Source organism: Ceratotherium simum, chromosome 1 (genome assembly GCF_057802395.1).
Source record: "Ceratotherium simum simum isolate JZ-2026a chromosome 1, ASM5780239v1, whole genome shotgun sequence".
Classification (NCBI taxonomy): domain Eukaryota; kingdom Metazoa; phylum Chordata; class Mammalia; order Perissodactyla; family Rhinocerotidae; genus Ceratotherium; species Ceratotherium simum.
In genome coordinates this window covers 82012499-82028074 of record NC_141900.1, presented here as the reverse complement: position 1 = coordinate 82028074, position 15576 = coordinate 82012499, and the positions used below count along the sequence as shown (strand labels likewise).

Sequence of the window (15576 nt, the reverse complement as noted above, 5' to 3'; positions counted from 1 at the left end):
GAAATGACAAAAAAAATCCCACAAAGAAATGGTAGATAAATGAGTAAATAAATGTGAAAGACAGTGTATTCCTTCCCATAATTTCACTAAAAGATAAATGGCTATTTAAAAGAAAAACAATAATATTGTAAGGTGGGGTTTATAAAATATGTAGGAAAATATGACAACAGTAGCACAAAGGATGGGTGGTACAGTTAAATGTAATTATACCACTGAAGGGTTATTACCTTCAGAGGTTATTACACTGTTAATAGAAGTGTAAAATGGGATATGGGAAAGTGGGAAATGTGAGATGGAAAGTAGAAAGTATGTAGTAGAATAATATTGACTCCAAATCAACTTTGAGATGTTAGGGATTCATTCATAGAACAGAGGAAGTAAGTGAGACACTAATAAGTTCAAAATAAGACAGGAAAGGAACAAGAGAAGAACAAAACTTGTAAAAAGCGAAAAAGCAAGGGAGGGAAACAAAAAGAAAACAAAAAAGATAACAGACTTAAATAGAACTATATCAATAATTACATTTATATAAGTTGACTAACCACTCCTCTTGCAAGGAAAAAATAGACTGAATAAAAAAACAAGAACCGGGCCCGGTCCAGTGACGCAAGCGGTTTGAGTGCGCGTGCTCCGCTGCCGCGGCCTGGGGTTTGCCGGTTCAGATCCTGGGTGCACACCGGCACACCGCTTTTCAAGCCATGCTCTGGCAGCGTCCCATATAAAGTGCAGGAAGATGGGCACGGATGTTAGCCCAGGGCCAGTCTTCCTCACCAAAAAGAGGAGGATTGGCAGATGTTAGCTCAGGGCCAATCTTCCTCACAAAAAAAAAAAAACAAAAAAACAAAAAAACAAGAACCAAATATGTGCTCCCTACAAGAAATAAAGACACAAACAAGATAGAAGTAAAACTGTAGAAAAGATATACCAAACAGTAAGCATAAGGAAAATGAAATAACAATATTAATATCAGAGTATTACAAGAGATTAAAAACAGTGAGGGAGCATTTCATAAGCACAAAAGGGTTACTTTATGAAGCAGATGTAACAATCATAAATGCATGTGCATCTAATAACTGAGCCTCAGAATTCAGAAAGCCAAAGTCTTTACAGCATATCTCAGGTCTCTCAGACTGATGAAACCTTCGCCCCAGCTGCATTTTATTTACTTCAAACTCATATTTTAAGTGTTCTATTTTTCCCTATAACATTCATAAGTAATTGTCACTTATTATCTTTTTTCCTTTTGTAAATTGTACCTTAATAAAATAACAAATGTGAAAATGCAAGCTTGATAGGATTAGGGAATCTACCACCTAGCTTTTTAAAAAGTAGAAATAAATTTTGCATAGTGTTTTACAGTTTACATAGTGCTTGTAGATCTTGATATAGCCCAGTTGATTTTATAATTTTGTATGCTAATTAAATGAAATATATTAAAGAATTATGTCCTCTGTTTACTATGCTGGCAAGATTTTATAATGTCTCGAGTTTCTTCAGTTCCTGGGTTCTGCATCATTAAGCTGTTTTGTTTGTTTCTGTTTTGTTTTCTACTTTGCCCCACTTTCTTAGATCCAAGTATATAAAAACGAGACTCAGGGTATCACCAGCTCTGGCTTTGCGTCTTTGACATTTGAGGGGACTTTGGGAGCTCCTATCATACCTCGTACTTCAAGCAAGTCTTTTAACTTCACTGCTGAGGACCACAAAATGGTAGAAGCCTTACGTGTTTGGGCATCTACTCATATCCCACCTTCTTCGACATTAGTAAAATTGTGTGATGTTCAGCCAATGCAGTATTTTGACCTGACTTGTCAGCTGTTGGGCAAAGCACAGGTGGATGGAGCATCATTTCTTCTGAAGGTAGATATTTTTAAATACTTGAAATTTTAAGTTAGTACCACCTACATGTCTATAAAGAGCTTATATTTCAGCATTCTGTTGGAATAAATATGCATTCTTTGTATTATATTAAGAACTTAAAATCTAACTTACCGTTTTTGATGAGCCTGGATATTCATGCAACTCTTCTCTAGAGCTTCTCTTCTTTATCCTGTACTTCCAGAGAAAAATAATATTTTCAGATCTATATTTTAAATATAGTATAGTTTATGCTATCTTTGTGTATTTCTTATTTGAGTACTCATAAAATATGGAGTTATTTTCTACTATTATTTTTTAGTTGTATTTCTACATATGCGTATTTCTGCTTTTCTGTCAATTTAACCTGCTTTCTCACTCATTTACTTTCTCAGCTGATTAATAATTGGGTTCTCTTCCCAAGTCATTTCACTGCCTGCTTTGTAGGTAGATCATGGACAGTTTTGAAGTGTTGTTGTTCCTATTAAGTTTTGTTTTGTTTTTAAATCAACAGGATAAAAAAAAAGTAGCATAAGACCCATCTAATCTGTGTTTACTCCTACCCCAGTTTACTCAGAAATAGCATCTGGAGAAGGCAGTTGTCTGGTACTGTCCTCACCTGCCCGTCCTAGGCAGGACGCATGCAAACAAATGCTGCTCCAGCCCTGCTTTTGTGGTTATTTCTTTAGCTTCTAACTCTTTGGAACAATAGGACAGGAAATGGAGTACAGTGTCATTTGGACAAGTATTGGGGTTTAGCATTGTTATCATTTGTATCTTGCCCGTATTAAGGAATGGTGAAGGTAGAAATCATTGAATAAAATATGAAATTTTTGAAGTTGAAAATAACATGTTTATATACACATGAAATACTCTGAAAAAGTAAATGTATGCTATAAAAAAAGTTAGATAAGTCAAGTATGACAAAGCTAAAGCAATATAAAATCATCCAAAGTTAGAAGGAATCTTAGGTCAGCCAGTCATACTTTCTGCCCAAAGTGACATCCTTAACAAATGAGCGCTTACTAATCACTGAGTACTTCCAATGACAAGGAATCTACTGTGCAGAGAAAGAAGTGTACTCCATCTTTTGACCGCTGCTGTTAGAAAAATTCTTAAATTCTGAGAGAAAGTCTGCTTTAGCTGACGTGACTGAATCTGCATTTTCTCTCTAAAACAACAAAACATATGCCTCATCCCATTTTTATAGATAGCCTTTTCAGATAAATGAAAACAGTTTTCATGTGGATGTTATTTTAAAATACAGCATTCAGAAGTGAATGTAAGAAATTACATTAGTAAAGCTTTCTTGAGGACAGTTTAAAATAAATCTCAGAAGTCTTTGTGTACTCTTTGACTCAATTCTATTTTTGTAAATTTTTTACAGTAATAATTTAAAATGTGAAAAAATGCATTTACAAGAATATTTATTTATATATCTTACAATAACAAAAATTAGAAAAAACTCAGATACTAACAATAGAAAATTAATTGTGTGAAGTATTTATGTATCATGGAATACGTATTCTGTGACTATAAAATGACATTGTAGACATATAGTTATTGAGAAAGTTATTCATGATATTCTGTTTAGTGATTAATGCAGCTTCATTTATGCACTAAAAATGTACTATGTACATAGCAAAAATATATTGAGAAGAATATATAGCAATACTTTACTTGTGTTATCTCTGGGAAGTCAAAGTTTGAGTGATTTTTTTTTTTTTCTGAAATTGATTTTCCTATCACAAACCAGAAATAAGTTTTTAAGTTATGTTTTAAAAACAGAAGGAGCTAGACATTACCCCAAATGAAGTCTGGTGAGCATGGACTATAGCATAATTATTTTGTCTCAACCCGGATATGATAGTAATATTGTTCCCTTTATTAGTAACTATGTTACATTCATTTTAATTATTCTAGTAGACATGTTACACCAGTGGTTTGCCTGAAAATCATGATTTAATGTAGCTGTAGGCTTACTGACATTAACTCACATTTTTCTTTATTACTCTGTTTATACAGCTTTATCTTTCTGAACAGCAAGCCCTTAAATTGGATTTCCTTTAAGTACTTAAATATTTTTGGATATCCACAGCCTCATCTTTTTAGTGTTTTGTTTGTTTACTTATTTGTAAACAGCTAGAAGTTATTGGTAGCCAGAGCTGGTAGATAGTTTGTATATCTAATCTGTACTATGGTTTGGAGATCAAAAAAACATAACATAAACCAGAAAATCATCATGTTAGAGGGACTATTCTGATTTTCACCGCTTAATTCTTTGTATGGAAACAGCAGACGAATGCTATATAACTAATCTAAGAACAAGACTGAATCTCGTAAATAGTTCAATTAATGCCAAAGGAATAAATCACTATTATCATAATTTTTAAAAAGAATCCATAATTTTACTATGCATATTTATATACACTAAACTATTTTCACATATGAATTTTTGTCAAGACCTTTTTGGTTTTTATTGTATAAAACACTGACTCAGGAGATAGAAATGAATTTAAATCGTTTTTTAAAATCAGTGATTAGATTCCTATCACTGACATTGTAACACATTATGAATTAAAAGGTTGAGTTAAAATTATTTAATTGGTAATTGTGTATTTCTTTTCAAATTCAGATGTAATAGAATTCACTATGGAGATATTTATAATTCAATAACAAAAAAAGTTTGGTTGAATCTTAAGATTATAATTTTACCATAATAAAATTACTGCAAATATTTATTCCCCAAAAAAGAGACGTTAAAGAATACATTCTTTTGACTAGAATCAATAAATGTGTAAATTCAAACATGTGTTACAAACCAAAACCAAATACTTAGATGTTAAAAAAGAGAGTATTCCCCCACACACTGTTGTTTCAAAAAGAAATTAAGTATAATTATAGGTTATTAAGAATGTCTTCATGAACAGAGAAAGAAAAAGAAAAGGCATAGCATATTAGAATAAGGTTTCAACTCAAGAAATTGAAAAAATAAAAAAATGGAAGTATGGAAAGTGGGAAGTAGTATTTTAATAAGGTATTTAATTTTTGGATAGGTAATTTTAGCATTGTCCAGAAATTTAAGGGGTATTTTTAAATGATATGTAGTGCAAATTTTCTGTCCTTGACTCCCTCTCTTGTCTCCATCTTCTCAGTCTCTCCCTCCAAAAACCAGGAAACCACTAAAGTGAGTTTCTTGAATATCTTTTAAGGACATACAGTCTTGCTCTGCATAACAATGTTTCAGTCAATGACAGACTGCATATACAACTATCCCTAAGATTAGTACCATATAGCCTAGGTGTCTATGATGTTCACACAATGACAAGATCGCGTAACAACACATTTCTCAGAATGTATGGCCGTTGTTAAGCAATGCGTGATGTACTTTAGTTCGTATACAAATACTATTGTGTTTTCTCTTTGTATACGCGTGATAGCATACTGTACACACTACTTTGCAGTTGCTGTTTTTACTTAACTCTATCATAGAGATTTTTCTGCATCACCACCTTAAAAGTTCCTTGTATTAGTTTCCTAGGGCTGCCATAACAAATTACCATAAACTGGATGGCTTAAAATCACATAAATGTATTCTCTCACCGTTCTGGAGGCCACAAGTTCAACATCAAGGTGTAGGCAGAGCCATGCTTCCTCCAAAGGCTCTCAGGAAGAATTCTTCCTTGCCTCTTCCTAGCTTCTGGTGGTTGCTGGTAATCCTTGGCATTCTTTGGTTTACCTGATGCGTTGCCCCAATCTCCGTCTCCTGTCAAATGGCTTTCTTCCCTTGTGTCTCTAAGTCCAGATTTTGCTCTTCTTATAAGGAGACCAGTTTAATGCCTACCCTATTCCATTATGACCTCATCTTAACTAGTTACATTTACAAGACACTATTTCCAAATAAGGTCACATTCATAGGTTCCAGGTGGACATGAATTTTGGGGGGACTCTACACAACTGCTTTGTTTTTATTGTATGAAGGTATGGCATGGTGTCTTTTAACTTGTATCTTATTGATGCATTTAGGAGGTTGACTAAAATGTTTTTCATTTCACATGTATGCTCATAGATCTATGAAGATAAATTGCTAGAAATAGAATTGCTGATTCAAGGAGTATATGCATTTGAAATTTTGATAGCTCTTGCTAAGTTACCCTCCATAGAGATTGCCCCTTTAAACAACTCCTAGCCCTGCATGAAAACACTTGTTTCCTAACAGTAAGGTATTGTTATATATAGTTAGGTAGGAATTGTTATATATAGTTAATGAGTTTTTTAAAAAATAGAAAAAGATAAAACTGATAAGTTTAAGGGCTTAAAAAACAAAGTTTGGTTATTCTGATTTTTAAAAAGACAAAAAAAGAATTTTCTAAATTAAGAATGATACAAGAGATATATTTTTATATATGGAGGAGTTTAAACATAAGAAAATGTTATATTCTGGTACTTTTATGCTGGTAAATATGAAAATCTAGATTAAATTGATTATCTTTTTAATTTTTAAAATTTAAATCAAATTTAAATTTTTTTAATTGTTGAATTAACTAGTAAAATGTTTATGAGCCCAGATGGTGAGCTCCTTCAAACCAAATTAGACCAAAGCAGACCAGTATCACACAAAACAAGGACACACATCCCAGTTTTGTTTATAAATACAGAAACCAAAATTCTTGATCAAATACTGTCAAACAGAATCCAATAATATATGAAAATAGTAGTATATTTAATCCAGCACAATTTATTTTTATAATTCAGAAATGGTTCAATTTCAGGAAAATTATAAAATCATCTCTGTTGATGTTAAAAATTATATGATTATCACCATGAATGTTAAAAATATTTATGAAAATGTTTAGCAAAACAGAATTGGAAGTAGGCTTAACTTGGCAAACAATTTCTATCATAAGGTAAACAAAATATTTAGTGTTGAAATTCTGAAGTCAGTAATGATAGGAACAAGACGAAAATATCCACTATCATCTTTGTTATGTAATATCATTCAGGAAGTCTCAGGAAATCCACTAATATAAGAAGAAGAAATGAGAGATTTAACTATTTTAAAGGAAAAAAAGGGTCAGTCAGTACTCAGAAGATATAAAAACCCCAAACAATTAACTGAAAAGCTATTTGGATTAATAAAATTATTCAGTGAAATAACTGCTTTGAAATATTAGTACAGTAGAGCTTTCCTATATATCAGCAATAAATAGAACATATAATTGAACACAAGATCTTTCCAAGTCCCAACAAAACTGTAAAACAAGAAAGGTCATGCAAGAAATACCTGAATTTCTGTGAAGAAAACTATGCAACTTTACTGAGGAGTATAAAAGAGAACTTGAACTATTAAAAGAGTTTGTGAATCTTGCCTTTATAAAGTGTTTTAAAAAAAATGCAATTTTAATTAAAACCATGTTTGTTTTTTTATTAGAGAAAATAAATGATCGAGAGTAAAAAAGAAAAGCTTGACAAAGTAAACTAAGTCGGACCTCCATATCAGATATTGAAACATATTATGAAACTACAATAATTAAAGCTATAGTAAGACTGATGAATGGAAAAGATGAGGAACCTCAGAAACAGTCTTACATTATGCATATAATAATTCCATACATGATAAAGGTAACATTAACATTTCAAATTGGTGAAAAAAGATTGTTAAATGGTGGATGTTACCTATTTGAAAAAAAGAATTAGATTTGTATGTAATATACAAATTCCTAGCAGATTGAGTTTTGATATAAAATTAGAAGAGTTTCAGAATTAAAAAAAGTGTGAGTTCTAGGCAGTTAAAACTGAAGCACAAAAGCAATATAGCAACACTCTACCCTCTCAACCCCTCCCCAAAAGATTCGTGGATTGGTCTGTAAAGTCATTTTAAAGTCACAAAAAACAGTGTACACAAAATGTAAGAATAAATTCCAAGTGGAGAAAAATGTTTGTGACATAGAGTATTACTGCTCCCGAAGTGATTGCCCTGGTTCTTTGAATAATTTAGGGAGCAGAGTGAGTGATGCAAACTCATAATTGTTTACTTGAAACTTAACACTGTCACCAGTGTTATTCAGTACTTCCTCTGTAGTCTGACACTGGCAGCCACCTTTTCTATAGAAATGTAGTTTTTCTATTCAAGTAGCCTCTTTACTCTTGTCCAGCCAAACTTCTTTTGACGTGCAGAGGCATTCCTACCTCAAGCCAAATGTCTTTTGTCATACTCTTTTACGGCGTAGCATAACTCAGCTCATCTCTTAAAACCCTGCACAGCACAGGCTAGTTAATGTCCTAAGCATGGGGTAGTGCATACTCATCCTGGGCCCACGTTCTCATCCTTATCTCAGTGTAGCTTACATAGCAATTGAACATAATTTTCCCTTTCCAGCACCTGTAATTTTCATTCACTTGTATTTGTAATATCTAACATAAACAAAATATTCATATCTGTACTTTTAATTGCCTTTTCCAAATCAGAACAAAATTTTTAAAAAAGGGCAAATGTCAGAATACATTCCTAAAAGTAAGAATTCATACTTAAGAAAATTAGGAGAGATACTCATAAAGATTTATACACAAGATGGTAATTACTAAATTATTTAAAATAACAAAAAATTTAAAACAACCCAAATGACCAATAACGGAATTAGTTTAATAAATTTGTGTGCATCTATACCATAAAATAATGTGAAGCCATGGAAAAACATATTTTAGAAGATTGTTTAAGTTGCCTGGTAAAGTTCTCAACAATAAACTAAGAAATGAAAAGCAGAATATAATGCCAATTTGTTAAAAGGAAAAAAAGACATATGTATTATAAATACACAGAATAAAAAAAGATAAAGTAAATTTAACAATATGTTAGTATTTTTTCTAGGCTCCTAGCAGTGTGAATTTTTTTCTTTACATTTTTCATATTACCTATAGTTCATGTATGTAGTCCTTTTATAATCAGAAAAGATTATACATCATATTTAAAGTTTTAACAGATATTTGGGAGAATATGTTTAATTCCTTTTTAGTTATATTACCAGCAAATAAGATTCTGCCTGCACAGTTTTACAAAAAGATCATTAAACTTTGCTCTACTCTCTTATGGCAGGTGTGGGATGGCACCAGGACCCCATTCCCATCTTGGAAAGTCTTAATACAAGACCTTGTTCTTGAAGGTGATTTAAATCACATCCATCGGCTGCAGAATCTGACAATAGACATTGTAGTCTATGATAACCATGTTCAAGTGGCAAAGTCTCTGAAGGTGATGTTGAGTAGCAGACTTGTTTGCTATTTTGTATTTTTATAAATTTGGGGGTTGAATCACATTCATAGGTGGTATTTGGGGTCTAGAAATTAACTCCAAACTTACTTTTCATTAATTTTTAATTTGTAAAATATGTGTTTAAAATAAATTATTAGAATATATATCAAATTGTAATGGTTTGAACAATCTTTTAAAATTAAAGAACGTTGGGCCAGCCCCAGTGGCCTAATGGTTAAGTTCGGTGCACTCCACTTCGGCGGCCCAAGTTGAGTTCCCAGGCATGGACCTACACCACTCATCTGTCAGTGGCCATGCTGTGGCAGCATCTCACATACAAAAAGAGGAAGATTGGCAACAGATGTTAGCTCAGGGTGAATCTTCCTGAGGGGGGAAGGGGTCGGGGGGTGGGGGTTAAAGAGTGTTTCCTGAATATCTTACAGCTGTACACAATTTTACTGTGAAAATAGTAAAAAAAAATTTTATTGGTCAAGATATGCTGCTTTAAAATGACAAAAAATATATCAAATATTTGTAAACTTAAATATTTGTGAACTTGGTTAATTGATTTGATAAAATCTAGCCTGTAACTTTGTTTAAGAAATTGTTAATCTGCCTCTAATATTTATCATAACTTATGTGTCTGTGTGTGTACTGTACAGTTTATTAGAATTTGCTCACTGTTTTTGAGATACAGTTTTTTAGGTAAAAGTAAAATGGATAGATATGGCACTTATTGCTTATTAATAATATTTTAGGGAATATTTTTCTTTATTTCATTATATCTTTTATTTGCTAGTATCCTTTCTAGCAAAGAATGGTGTCAAAATATCATTTGTTAAGTACTTCCTGTGTATTTAGCACTATTCCTGTGCAGTAGTACTGTCATCATTCCTGTTTTACAAATACGAAAACAGGCACTCAGAGGGTAAGCCCAAGATTTCACACCTAGTTGGGTGAAGCCAGTATTCAAATCTACAATGTCTATTTCCAGAGCCAGTCCTCTTGAGCAGTATAAAGAAGTGATTTTTTTTATTGCAATTAGCTTCTGTCCAACCTTTAGGGAGTTATACAGCCTACTTATAGGAAGAAAACAGTAAAAGTGAATTGTGATTTTTTAGATCTGGACTTGAATGCCCATTTTCGCTTTGTAAATAAATGTTCTTGGAGGAGGAAATACTTCTATTTGTAAATTGTATTACAAATAAGCCCACCCAACTCAAGTTAATATATTAGGTGAAAGTCAGGGTCCAGGAAGGTGGGAACTGCATTTTCTTGTCCTCTGTGTTGGTGTGTGTGCACACGTTCATACTTGACATATCAGAGAAAATTAACTGTTGAAGATATATTTTTGATGCTTTCACCCTGATTTGATCTACATTGATTATAGTTTATTTTGAAAATAAATGTAATGGTAAAGCCAATTCTGAAGGGTTTTGTTTTTTTTTTAATACAGATAGAGTTCTTTTGTGAATGAAAAAGATCAACATTTTAGATTTTACTCTCACCATTTAATTCCCTTCTGTATCTCTATGCTGCTTCTCTGGGTCTTTCTCTTCCCCTCACTTGTCCTGGTTTCTTTGTCCAAGTCCTGAATAGCACCAGTACTTTCCATATAGTAAGGACGAAGTAAATAATATCTGCTGGTGAATGAATGAATCAATGAGTGCTGTGAAGTTTTTTCAGAATTTTTTTCATCTCCTTTTTTATTGGTTGCATTATCTCACCCACTAGAGGGTGCTCTGAGCACACATAATTAAGAAAATATAGGGTACTTAAGTTTTTTCTAAAGATATTGTGACATTATATTATTTATCTGCAATATAATAGAAAAATGAGAAAAATTTTCTCTGTGTATAAGTAAAATAACTTGAGGCTTTTATTTAATGTATACTGATATCACATTTATTTGTTCTGAGACAACCTCTGTGCTATTTTCATATTAATTTAAGAAATCCCCAGAGTCAGATAACATTGATACAAATGAATTCTTATCAGCTCTTGAAGACAACTGCTTAAAATTGCATTTTTATACCAAACTATATGGGACAGATGTATTTTTGTTGTACAGGAATGGGGGGGAAAGTATGGAATTTTTGGTTTTTAATGAAGAGTACAGTTAAGGTAATTATAAAGTATAGTGTAATTGACTTGTATATATAATACATTTTACAGCCTAAGTTGCCCTTAACATTTTTCCTAAATCTTGCTTTTTAAGTTATCTTATTCCCTAAATATTTTATACAAGCACATACAAACACACAAACTGATATTTCAGACATTTTGTCTAGAAATTAAGGCAGTGTATTTTCAATCCCCAGTCTTATCCTGACACGGTTTAAAAATAGTTACAAAACATACCTAGTCATAATTATGTTTTGGCCTTCAGTGAACCAAGAGCTGTAGTTTGGTTATTTTTATACATATACATGTCATTAAAAATATTAAACCTAAAGGGAAATTCTTGATAGTTTATAAGGAATATCTAAATTATTTTTAAAGGGATAGTGATTTCTTAATAACCGTGTTTGATTTGCTTTATTTTTAATGTTTGTGTATTGAAATGGGATTTTATAATAATTTTTTAAAGTATATTTTTATAATTTTTTGGTTATGACTCACAATTTTTGGAATCTTATCACATTACTGATAAGACTAAGCAATATTTGCCTATTATAATAGAGCATCTGGCACATTTCATAGTATATTTAGCAAGCTTAAAAAAAATACAATGCTGCCTCCAGAAGGAATTTCTGGAAATAACAATTTGTCATCTTTATAGCCTATTTATATAAATAAATTCTCTCTTGGTCTTTAAATTTTGTTTTATTATGAAATACAATAGTAGAAAAGATAGTATAATAAAAACCCCTGTGCCTACCATCCCAACTTAACATTTCTAAACGTGTTACCACACTTATTTCAGGTACTTTTAATTTTTAAGAAATAAAACTCTACATGTTGAATCTTTTTTGTATTCCTGCTTATTTTCATTTTTTGCTCCCCAATATCCTCTTTCTATTTATCCTAACATGTGGGTATGTACACCCATGTTTATTATGCTTTTATTTTATGTACTTTTGTCTGAAAAATGCATATAGTATATGTATCATTCTGTAATTTGCTTTTTTCCTGTGACATTATATTTTTAAGATTTATCCATGTTCATGCATGTGTCTGTGTTAATACCAGACTGTCTTAATTATTAGACTTGTATTTTTAAATAATAATTCAGAGGTCAAGCAAGCCCCCCTCCCAGCTTTTTTTTTTTTTTTTTTTTTTTTGGTGGAAGATCAGCCCTGAGCTGACATCCATGTTAATCCTCCTCTTTTTGCTGAGGAAGACTGGCTCTGAGCTAACATCTATTGCCAATCCTCCCCTTTTTTTTTTCCCCAAAGCCCCAGTAGATAGTTGTATGTCATAGTTGCACATCCTTCTAGTTGCTGTATGTGGGACGCGGCCTCAGCATGGCTGGAGAAGCGGTGCGTTGGTGCGCGCCCGGGATCCGAACCCAGGCCGCCAGTAGCGGAGCGCACGCACTTAACTGCTAAGCCTCGGGGCCGGCCCTCCCAGCTTATTTTCCAACATTTACTTGCTCTTCACTTTCATATACATTTTCAGATCAGCTTTTCCAGTTCCATGAAAGACACTAGGGATTTTGATTGCATTGATTTTAAAGATTCATTAATTTGGGGGAAATTGTCATCTTTATAATGTTGAAGTTTTTCATTTATGAATATGGTATCTTTCTCCATGTGTTTAGGCCTCTGTAAGTCCTCTGTGGACTCTATACATGTACTGTACCAGTGTATTATATATATTTAAAAGAATCACAGAATAATTAACGTTCAAAAAGAGTAAGATAGGGCCGGCCCTGTGGCCTGGTGTTAAGTTAGATGTGCTCTGCTTTGGCAGCCCGGGTTCCATTTCCAGGCGTGGACCTACACTGCTCAACAGCAGCCATGCTGTGGCAGCAACCCACATACAAAATAGAGGAAAGTTGGCACAGATGTTAGCTTAGCTCAGGGCAAATCTTCCTCAGCAAAAAAAAAAAAAAAAAAAAAATAGGAATGAGATAAAAATAAGTAGAAATAGACTGTTTTATATTTACTTCCAGTATTTTACTTTGGAGACCATGAGGAAAATCAGGTTTGTCTTTTCTTTTTTCCTTTTGTTGTCTTCTCTGACTCTGCCCTGCTCCCCTGCCGTGATGTGAGTGTCAGTGGAAGAAGTCAGAGGAAGAGTCTAAATCCTTTTCTCCTCCTCATAAAACCCATAACTGGATGGGAAAAGACCCTTTGGGAATGAAGGAGTAGCATCTGGGAGTGTGGATTTTTCCCTCTTACTTTTTTCCCCCATTTCTCCCCTCCATCAGATCCAAAGGGTGATGAGGAGAAATACAATTAACTGACACAGGAATAAGCAGAGGTGGGAGACTGGTTTACGACCTTGTCTTTTTTTATATTCCCCCTTATGTAGTTTTGCTGTTACATAGAATCTCACCACTGTTACTCAATCCTGACCTTGTAGGAAAACAAGAGAATGTTAGTCCCACAGTCATCAGCAGTCAGTGCTGCTTTATGCAAGTGAATTAATCTCTCTAGGTGGTAACTCCTTTTGTTTATAACTCTTTGTCCATAAAAATAAATGTGATTTAGGTTATATAGCTTCTTCCTTTGAGTAGGTGTCAATTCTTTGATAAAAATTCTGCATCTGTCTCATTTTAAGTCTTCTACATTGAAAGAATATCAAATACTCATAAAGATATTTTTGACTAGCAAAACATCTAAAATTAACTATAGAACATTTAGTTCAAAACTGTGATTGGTTTAATCCTATATTTGAACTCATAGAATATGTTTCACATTATGATGTACAAATAAAAACTGTTCATTACAAAAGTTTTCTTTCCATAGAACTTGTGAGATGGGGGATATTTATTATTTTGATATAGTAGCACATTTAAAATTATTTTCTAGTATTCTCATAATGATAGTGCTTTAGTGATATTTAATTAAATCTTACGTTAAAATTGCTAAAGCAAGTTATTTTCAGAAACCTTAATCAAATAGGTTTCTTAATCAAATAGAAGGCTTGGATTTGATTTAGGTAATGGGTTTCTTAACTACTGTATTTTGTCAATGCTAAGACTCAATCTTATTTCACATTTTAATATCTCTGAAATGGAAATGTCTTACATTTGAAAAAATATATATATGCATATGTATACATGCATAAATATGTGCACACACACACACGTTTTGGTTTTGATACAGTGTCCTTGGGGCTGATATTCAGTACATACCTGTATAACATACCAGAATCCTTTCTGATCGGTCAGCCCCTCTGGTTTTTGTCTCTGCCCCATATTGATTGTTAAATATTTTGAGTATCAGAAATTCTTTGATTTTTCTCCATTTTCTAAATAGTAAATAATTTATTTTTAGGTTGGAAGCTTTCTTAGAATTTATAGCCTCCATACCAAACTTCAGTCAGTGAATTCGGAGAACCAGGCAACTTCGTTAGCTCTCGAGTTTCATCTCCATGGAGGTACCAGTTATGGTCGGGGAATCAGAGTGTTGCCAGAAAGTAACTCTGATGTGGATCAACTGAAACAGTAAGCATGTTATGTAACTATTTAGAAATTCTAAATAAAGTATGAATTAAGCTGATTTCCAAAACAGTACTGTTCTGGGGTGGGGAGGAGAAATCCAATAGGTTCCTTGTAATTTTTCCTCATGGCCTTCTATGCCATTATCCATTTTTTAAAATAGATGAACCAAATGAAACAGAAATCAAGTGATTGTAGGTTCAAATGGCTAAATAATAGCAGAGCTCAGGTTATAATCTGAGTTTTCCTGTAGTTACGCACTTAGGTCTGCTCTGCACTTTTGTTCTCCTTCTCCCGTTTGCCACATTCTCCACGTACAGCGACAGTGGAAACTGGAGCTTAGCTAAAGTTGGAAAACTTGATACATATCAAGGATTCCAAACATGCTTAATTCTGCCATGAAAAAATATTACCTTTCTAAGGTGCCTATTACTGATGAAACAGGTAACAGAAGTGTTTTAGGGTATCAAAATTTTTAAAACTTTCAGATGTTCCCAGAAAGTGAATCATACCTTAAATCCTGCTAATCCATCCAGTTCTCTTTTTCCTGAAGTTTTCCTGCTGGTCACAGTGGATAGAAACTTTTGACCAGTGTTCTAGAGAAATAAAAATAAATCTTCTGCATATCTTCAAAGAGATGTAGAAAATATCCTGTTCAGTGAATTGAAATGAAAAAATTTTCTGTTTTAATATATTGAAATCAATATGACTTTAAAATCAGATTAACTAGTTTAATAATCTTATATCAGTTTCACTACTTTATTTCTCCTATTGCAATATATAGCAGCATAGATTTTCACTTCTTTAATCTATAGAGTGAGATTGTTCTGATTCAGAATGTTATTGTTCAATTCCCAGT

The 15576-nt window shown here is 32.8% G+C and overlaps 1 protein-coding gene across 5 annotated transcripts in view; it reads left to right on the top strand.

Moving 5' to 3' along the window:
- POT1 (protection of telomeres 1) overlaps window positions 1–15576 on the top strand; it is a 90281-nt gene that overhangs the window by 53300 nt on the left and 21405 nt on the right. For all 5 annotated transcript variants that reach the window (XM_087430285.1, XM_014785194.2, XM_087430289.1 and 2 more), the window contains 3 exons: window positions 1570–1860; window positions 8951–9106; window positions 14554–14723. In XM_087430285.1, coding sequence (XP_087286411.1) covers window positions 1570–1860; window positions 8951–9106; window positions 14554–14723 — 617 coding nt within the window. The remainder of the gene's footprint in view (window positions 1–1569; window positions 1861–8950; window positions 9107–14553; window positions 14724–15576) is intronic.